At 32.5% G+C, this 10000-nt stretch overlaps 1 protein-coding gene across 1 annotated transcript in view; it reads left to right on the top strand.

Moving 5' to 3' along the window:
- LOC137625560 (uncharacterized) overlaps nucleotides 1-10000 on the top strand; it is a 52509-nt gene that overhangs the window by 16631 nt on the left and 25878 nt on the right. Inside the window, exon 3 of the mRNA XM_068356471.1 lies at nucleotides 4049-4349. Coding sequence (XP_068212572.1) covers nucleotides 4049-4349 — 301 coding nt within the window. The remainder of the gene's footprint in view (nucleotides 1-4048; nucleotides 4350-10000) is intronic.

Here is a 10000-nt window from a genome sequence, read left to right as displayed (position 1 = left end):
GATTTTGGAAAGGAAGGGACACACAAAAGGGAACTCCTACTTTCTCTTTTATTATTATTATTATTATTATTATTATTATTATTATTATTATTATTATTATTATTATTATTATTACCTCCGCCAACGAAGTTGGAAGGAGGTTATATTTTTGCCCCTGTTTTTTTTTGTGTGTATGTGCGTGTGTGTGTTTGTTTGTTAACAGCTTCCTTGTCACAATTTTAATGGTAATAAAACCTCCGGGAATTAACTGTTATGTAAAAGCTGGAAATGATTGAATTTCGGAAGGCCAAGTTCAAAGGCGAATGTCATGGTCAAGCAAAATTTCCATTTCACACAATCAGCCTTATGTTTGGACATCGTTGTCACAGACACTTCAAACCTAGTTCATATTCGAGTGTTTGAGAATCCATTGAAAATAATACATGTTAAGGTCAAAGGTCAAGGTCGAGCAAAAGGTCGATAAATAGGCTGCTGCGGAAAAGCAGGATGTTAAGCCCAGGGGCTTCCAACATGCTAAAAATAGCCCAATGAGGAAAGGAAATAAGGAAATTAATAAACTGCAAAAGAATTAGTGAACAATTAAAAAAAAAGATTAAGAACATCAACAACATTGAAATAAATCTTTCATACCTAAAATACAAAAAAAAAAAAAAAAAAAAATAAGAGGAAGTGAAATAAGATAGAACAGTGAGCTGGAGTGTACCTTCTTCACGCAAGAGAACTCTACTTTTCGACACTGGAAGACCATAGTATAGAGGCTATGGTACTACCCAAGACTAGAGAACAATGGTTTCATTTTGGAGTGTCTTCCTTCTTGAGTCTGTTTGTTTCCTATGAGTGTGTAGCGAGGGACTTTGGTAAGGAGGTATGGAAGGGATGGGGAGATTGACCTTAGGACTACATGAGTAGACTGAAGGACAGCTGTATATGGTCAGTAGAGAGGAAAAATGAAAATAAAATGATTAAAAAAACATTAAAACGATTAATGGAAATCATTTCTGATGGACAGAAAAATCTATAGTTTTCCAATAATTCTGGCTACTTTAATTTGGCAGTTTATTACATTAATTCTTATCTAATAATAACGTCATAACTATGTTTAGAATGTAACTATAAATTCTTGAGTTTAAAAGCTTTCAACTGATAAAAATTGCAAATGTTTAAATGTTCATTGTAAGATCAAAAGAATTTGCAATGAGGAGAGGTAAAAAGCTTTAAAGGGAACATTAACCGTTATCAACATTAGGTATTACAACCACATCAAGTGTCAACTACCTTATAAGTGTTAATAAAAACATCAAGTGTTAGCTACCTTATAAGTGTAAACAACCACATCACGTGTTAACTACCTTATAAGTGTTAACAACCACATCAAGTGTTAACTACCTTATAAGTGTAAACAACCACATCAAGCGTTAACTACCTTATAAGTGTTAACAACCACATCAAGTGTTAACTACCTTATAAGTGTAAACAGCCACATCCAGCGTTAACTACCTTTTAAGTGTAAACAGCCACATCAAGCTTTAACTATATACCTTATAAGTGTTAACAACCACATCAAGCATTAACTATATACCTTATAAGTGTTAACAATCACATCAAGCGTTAACTACCTTATAAGTGTAAACAGCCACATCAAGCGTCAACTATATACCTTATAAGTGTTAACAACCACATCAAGCGTTAAGTACCTCATAAGTGTTATCTGCCACATCAAGCGTTAACTACCTTATACGTGTTAACAACCACATCATGCGTTAACTACCTTATAAGTGTTAACAACCACATCAAGCGTCAACTATATACCTTATAAGTGTTAACAACCACATCAAGCGTTAATTACCTTATAAGTGTTAACAACCACATCGAGTGTCAAGTACCTTATAAGTGTTAACAACCACATCACGTGTTAACTACCTTATAAGTGTTAACAACTACATCAAGCGTTAACTACCATATAAGTGTAAACAACCACATCAAGCGTTAACTACCTTATAAGTGTTAACAACCACATCAAGCATTAACTACCTTATAAGTGTTAACTGCCGCATCAACCATCAACAGCCAAATCAAGTGACAGTGACAATGCCCTAGAGACTGACCATATATACACTAAATCTAGGACCAGTAGGACCAAGCAATGGCTCCCCTAAATATCCCATCCTTAGCTCACAAGGATAGTAAGATTACAGACACTATAAGAAACTATAGAGCTTGAGCGAGTCTTGAACCCCTATCCAACAGATCACCAGGCAGGGATATTTGAAATTGGCTACCATAACACCCTATGTCTATAAAAAAAACATATTTAGACTAAAATATGCTGTGAATTAAACTAATACTAGTAGGCCTATTGAAGCTATTTCATGAAATTCAACATAATCTTGATACTTCTTCGAAGTTGTTTTCACCTTTTTTATCAAAGTATTAAACTGCATTAGTTATAATAACGTGTTATCTATTCGTATCAATTACACGAAAACATTCTGCTAATTACCTGCCCTGTGGAAACATAACTTTCTTTACTTAACCGCAAAAAACTTAGAATTGCTTTCTGATTAAGTGTTGTGATTAATTAGACTCCAAAACGTGTAAATAAACAAGATAAATACACAAACAAACATAAAAAGTATAGAATAATAAAATTAACACACGAACATTTAAAAGAAAAAAAAAAGAAAAAAAAACTCTGCATTTCTTGTAACACAAGTAAAGAAGGAGGAGGGTGGGGTTAAGATGGGAACAACTTTCAAGAGGGTATTTATGTCATGAGGGAATCTTTTTCCAGGAACCGGTGGCTTCGTGTGCTCAAGAATAGGTTTTAAGGTGCTCTCTCTCTCTCTCTCTCTCTCTCTCTCTCTCTCTCTCTCTCTCTCTCTCTCTCTCTCTCTCATACCGAATATCCACACGTTTAAGTTTCTCGGATACCAGACAATGTAAAAGATTTCTTTTGTTATAAGTTTTAAATTGCCTAGAAATTCCATGTATGGTATATAAGGAAAACTCTCCAAGTTAAAGAACTGGCCACACAGAAACATTCTCGTAATTAGTCAACAAGTTTACCTCAACCAATATATATATATATATATATATATATATATATATATATATATATATATATATATATATATATATATATATATATATATATATATATATATATATATATATATATACACATCTATATATATATATATATATATATATATATATATATATATATATATATATATATATATATATATATATATATATATATATATATATATATACACATCTATATATATATATATATATATATATATATATATATATATATATATATATATATATATATATATATATATATATATATATATATATATATTGTGTAAATTGTTACTCACACCAGATCAATGTTTGTAATCCTTTCTATTTAAATAATTGAGTTCATAGACATAATTAAAGTTTTAACCCTTCTGCACTGTTAGGGGTCTTTTCGACCCGAAATTTTTTTTACATTACCATATATCTCTTGTTTTTAGAGCTTGAAGCTTCATACTCCTTGAATTCTCCTGACTTTAAGAGGCTATTGTGTTGCCTAAGCCTGGTAAAATTTTTTCCAATAGTTACTGAACAGCAAAAAAAGTAACATCTAATCTGTTTGGGTCAAAATGACCCGTACCTACTTTTTGCTGTATTTTTTCACAGTTATCCGCTATCTCTATCAAAGATGGTATGATTATTGAAGTTACCCCTTCAAATGTAGTATATACAATTTCTTTAATTATTGTATTCATAGAAAATTGATCTTCTTTGTTTACAAGGTATAGATAAAAAGTGAGAGAACTTCCATAAGATATCTCTTAGTAAAATTCATCAACCATGGATAAGTAAGTCTTTACATCATTTTAAGATTGTTGTCTTTGATTTATAATGATTCAGAGGAAATATTGGCTAGAAAAATGCTAAGTATAATATTATATTATGAAAATTATTACCAGCAATAGTCTAGGTCACATGTTTTGGACACTAACACAAGCAGTTTTCTTTGTTTGTGTTCCAGAAAGTGTATAGCTTTCCCTGTAAACAAGTTTTATGGTCATGAATCCGGTGAAGAAAGTGATTATATATCTTCAGAAAGTGATGATGGTGAAAAGGACCATCTTTCAGTTCATGATGATCTCAGTGACTCTGACTATGAAGATGAAGCTGAAGAACGGCATTCTTCCGGTCCAAATTATTCAACCAGAAAGGGAAATACCGGTATGGATAATGGCAATGAACCTTATGATCAAACATCTACCACCTCAAATTCTACATCCATTGATACTGACTGTAATGATGAAGAACAGCCACCTTCCTCTGTGAATTTCACATCCAAAAAGGGAAATATTGTATGGTCTTCAAAAAAAGCAAACAGGTCATCAGGAAAGAAGTGTGCAAGAAATATCATTGATCAAACTCCTGGTATCACTCGTTATGCAGCTTCAAGAATATCTGATATACTGTCTGCATTTGAATTATTCATAACTCCAAAATTATTCAATATCATTTTGAAAATGACAAACAAAGAAGCTAATCGCGTCTTGGGTTCAGGAGATATAATTATCCTAGAAAACCTGAGAGCATTTTATGGATTACGCCTTTTAGCAGGAGTTTATAAATCTCATGGAGAGTCTCTTAGGAGTCTTTGGGATGACACATATGGACGTCCTATATTTCGAGCTACAATGTCTCTTGAAACCTTTATGAAATATTCTAGGTTTATTAGGTTTGATGATAAAGAAACCAGAGCTCGAAGGAGATCCACAGACAAACTTGCTCCTATTAGAGATGTTTGGAACATTTGGGTTGAGAGACTTCCTCTGATGTATAACATATCAACTGTTACCGTAGATGAGCAACTGGTTCCTTTTAGAGGAAAGTGTCCATTTAGGCAATATATTCCATCAAAACCTGATAGATATGGAATAAAGATTTGGGCAGCATGTGATGCAAAGAATAGTTACCTTTGGAATGCTGAAGTTTACACTGGGCGTAAAGATGAATCTGCAGAACGTGAGCAAGGTAAAAGAATTGTTCTGCAACTTACAGAAGGGCTTAAAGGTAGAAATGTAACTTGTGACAACTTTTTCTGTAGCTTAGATTTAGCTAAGGATCTGAAAAAGCGTAAGCAAACAATTGTTGGAACTATCAGAAAAAATCGAAAAGAACTCCCAGTTGAATTCTGTAACCCTAAAGGAAGGACCAGATATACTACCCTTGAAGGTTACTATGAAGAAAATATAATTATTTCATATTGTCCCAGAAAAGGAAAAACTATAGTATTGTTGAGTAACATGCATGATAGTGTCACTTGTAGTGATAAAGAAGAAAAGAAACCTGACATAATTGAATTTTATAATTCAACTAAAGGAGGAGTTGATAATTTAGACAAACTTGTTGCAACTTATAGGTCAAAGCGTCAGACAAAGAGATGGCCTATGGCTTTGTTTGATAACATAATGGATGTGTCTGCCTACAATGCTTTTGTCCTTTGGAATCTAGTGCAACCTAACTGGAGAGCAAAAGATACCTTCAAGAGAAGAATTTTCCTTCAAGAACTTGGATTGGCCTTAGTCCAACCTGTATTGTCTTCAAGGGTATCGTTGCCTAGGACGCCAAATGCCCGACGAGTAGCTGAAGCTGCAAGACCATCTATAGAATATAATAATTCTCAATCTCAAGAAAGAGCTGCAAAGAGACAGCGTTGTCATATGTGTAAAAATGACAACAAAGTAACCACAATATGTTCTGTCTGCCGAAAAACTACATGTAAGCGGCATGCTGTTGTAATGTTCAAGTGCAAGAAATGTAATTAATTCCTAATCTTTAATAAGGTAGGGTGGTTGGGAGGGTTAGGTGTGGGGTCTAAATGACAGTCACTTCTACGAAGTAGACCCTGGGTATACAAGACAATCAATTATGTACTTTGTATGGTGGAGAACTGTCAGAATTTATGAGACGGGTCATTTTGACCCGGAACAGATTAAATGTTACAAAACGGGTGAATTAATAAAATTGTAAGCTCTCTATATACACTGGCCATTCTAAATCTTAGAAAAGTTATGCAAAAAGAGGGTATTGTTATATGTGCAAAAATTTTTTGCAATGTAACAGCAATCTTCCCAAAAATTTGATGTAAATCCATGGTGTCACAATATTCAACTGAGATAATTTCAACTGAAACCTATTTTTTAGTAAAGTAATTGACTGGTAGAGGTAATTTTGGATCCCAAATGATAATACTATTCTTGCAGTGTACCCTGGACATGCAAAATAATCTTATAAAGTACTTTGTATGGCAAGAAACTGTCATAATTTATAAGACGGGTCATTTTGACCCGGAACATATTAGGTGTTACCAACATTTTAACAGACCACAAGGGTTAACAAAACAAAAATTATCAAATATTACGTTTAATGAGACTTTGAGTTAGTTTTGGTTTCATGGAATCTAATTGGCAAACTTTCAACTACATTTTGATTTTAATGAATTTACAAAAAGTTTCGATACGATATAGTTTACCGTATCTTGATCATGAATACATATATTTCAGTTACTAGGAAACAATATGAAGTTCCAAATATCAAAATTGCAGCAAATATTTTTATGTTGTACAGGCTGGAAAAAGTCTTTTTTTTTGTGGTTTATATATGAAAGGTCTGTTTTAATGATGTTACTGTTTTTAAAATATTTCATTTTAATTGTTCATTACTTGTTCTGTAGTTTATTTATTTCCTTATTTCCTCTTCTCACTGGGATATTTTCCCCTGTTGGAGCCCCTGGGATTATAGTATCCTACTTTCCCAATTATGGAAGTAGTTTACCTCATAATAATAAACACATATATAAGAAATGAAACTTTAAGATAGATTACTCAAGTCCCATATGTGGATGAGATCATGGTGAGGGGTAAATGGAGATGGTTTGGGCATGCTCTTCGCACTCCACAAGAGAGATTAGTTCACCAAACATATGACTGGGCTCCACCAGGTACGAGAAGAGTTGGAAGACCCAGGCCTACATGGCTGAGGACTATGAAGCGTGAAACAGGAGATGGCGAATGGAGAATTATTGAATTAAAAGCTCAAGATAGAGACGACTGTTGAAATCTAACCGTGGCCCTTTATGTCAATAGGTGTAGGAGGAGATGATGATATATAAACACGTTTCAAAAATGTGCCTAGTCTCTCTCTCTCTCTCTCTCTCTCTCTCTCTCTCTCTCTCTCTCTCTCTCTCTCTCTCTCTCTCTCTACACCCCAAATGCGAGTGTTTTTCATCTAGTTGAAATAGCAACTTCTCTGAAACTCCACCTATTTATAGCGTTATACAAATAGCCATAATCGCCTACCGCGAAATGCAAATAGTCTTATTTGCCTACCGCGAAATACAACCTGAGCTACTATTTACAATAGGAATTCGCAGCAGTTGTAAACTAGAAACCACAAACATGCACACCAATGACGTCATCATGGTGGACAACACTGTTTAGTCATGCGAGAATCTATGATCCCTTGCTGTTAAATATAACTATAACTATAAAGGTAATGTGAGTTATAAACTGTTTGACAAAACAATAACACATCTCTTAATAGACACAACACTTCGAATTTAGGGTTTTTAAATACTAATGTGTTATTTTTGCTTATGAATAGTTTTTTTAAATGCATTTTTTTTGTGTGTGTGTGGAAAAGTTGCCAGTGTATGAATTCTTGTAAGATTTAAAGCGATTATTCTGTAAAGTAAAATACTTTTCCAAAAAACTACGCATAAAATGCCGGTAATTCTCTTGATTATTGGATGAGATTTATCAATACACGACTTAGATTCTGAACAGGTTTGATTTTTTCATGAACTACGAGTTGATATTTTCGTAAAATCCATCGGCCTAATGGCTCAGAATTTGAAAGCAAATAACAGTAAGTAAACATTTAGACAAACAGATGAATAAGAGTCCTTAGATAAGAGATAAAACAGAAGAATTTCAAATGAACGCCTTACCTGATTTATCTTTCTGTTTTCCCGCCTATTCGCGAGGAGAAGAAGAAGAAATGGTAGAGACGGAGAAGTCAACTGTTATGTATTGTCTCCTTTTGTATTTCTTACTGTAAAATATTTGGAAAATATGAGAAAAATTAAAGACAGAGGGTGCAGTATAAACAGAATCAATCCGATTAATATAGATTTAATCAAAGAGTTTAACAAAATAGCAAAACTAGGACTGATCTCTCTCTCTCTCTCTCTCTCTCTCTCTCTCTCTCTCTCTCTCTCTCTCTCTGATAATTATTAAAAAAAATAGTTATATATAATGAGACCTATATCACCGGTAAGCCCATCTTCCTCACGCTAAAGGATTATTTAAAGTTATTATTCAAAATTTTCTTCATAATATCTGATTAATCCTTCGGTAATGTTTACTGACAATATATATATATATATATATATATATATATATATATATATATATATATATATATATATATATATATATATATATATATATATGGGTGTGTGTGTGTGTGTCTGTATACACACACACACATATATATATATATATATATATATATATATATATATATATATATATATATATATATATATATATATATATATATATATATATATATAAGTAGGGAAAATGGCTAGTTTTGGATCCATATCCATAAGGCGATAAGGAAATCGATCCACAAGGGTGCCCCCCTAACCTAACTCCAGCCCCTCCCTCAACCTCACCTTAACTTATCTCTCTCTCTCCCTCTCTCTCTCTCTCTCTCTAACCTAACCTAACCTCTCTAACCTAACCTAACCTAACCATTCAATCTTAAACCTAACCTAACCTTACCTCTCTAACCTAACCTATCCTAACCTAACCCAACACAAAACCTAACCTAACCTAACCCAACCCAAAACCTAACCTAACCATTCAATCTTAAACCTAACCCAACCCTAACCTAACCTAACCATTCAATCTTAAACCTAACCTAACCTAACCATTCAATCTTAAACCTAACCTAACCTAACCCATCAAGTGAGTGAAATAATACCTAACTAACCGTAACCTAACCTAACCTAACCTAACCCAAACCTAGCGTAACCTAACCTAACCTAATCATTCAATCTTAAACCTAACTTAACCTAAGCTAACCCATCAAGTGAGTGAAAAAATACCTAACCACGAGTCTATCATTCAATATTGAATAGTTATTATGCGAAATATCAAAGTTATCGTTATATTTTGAAATTATTGTTTATTACAATACCCATTATTATTATTATTATTATTATTGATCAAATCGGTGGAATTCAAGATTTTTATAGCTGGTGGCATTATATTATTTTGTATTACCTGGAATATATATTTTAGGTTGAAACTTCTTGTTAAAAATAAACAAGTGTTACGACTAATGACTATCCTTGAACAACCCAGTACAATAATAATGATAATAATCAAACGAATCCATCATCCAACCTAAATAATTATTATGGAAATTATTAGAATTATCGTTATGTTTTGAAATTATTGTTAGTAAAGTTATTACAATATTCATTATTATTATTATTATTATTATTATTATTATTATTATTATTATTGCTGTTAGCAGTGTTAGTAAATCTAATTGTTTATCCTATTATCTTTCTTTGATATGATAACACCTGAATAAACAGATTTAGGAATGTCACTCCTCGTGACGATTTTTCATATTTCTCGTGATGATGATAAGCCACGATATTTGATACGATAACACCCACATGACTGAACCTCTATGTGTCATCTTTCTCTTGATTATGATAAGAAGCCTCGCACCAGTAATTTATCTCAAAATAGATGAACTCTATGGTTAATAAAATCAAAAATGGAATCTTTTCGTACTATTTTATTTTATGTGATATACAACCAGACTAATCTTTTATATGCATGTATTTCTCCTTTCTCCTACTTATACTTAATACATATTTATATAACTATACATA

The sequence above is a fragment of the Palaemon carinicauda genome, chromosome 32, assembly GCF_036898095.1.
Source record: "Palaemon carinicauda isolate YSFRI2023 chromosome 32, ASM3689809v2, whole genome shotgun sequence".
Lineage (NCBI taxonomy): Eukaryota > Metazoa > Arthropoda > Malacostraca > Decapoda > Palaemonidae > Palaemon > Palaemon carinicauda.
The sequence above is the reverse complement of the archived record's forward strand: the minus strand, read 5'-3'. Positions and strand labels throughout refer to the sequence as shown.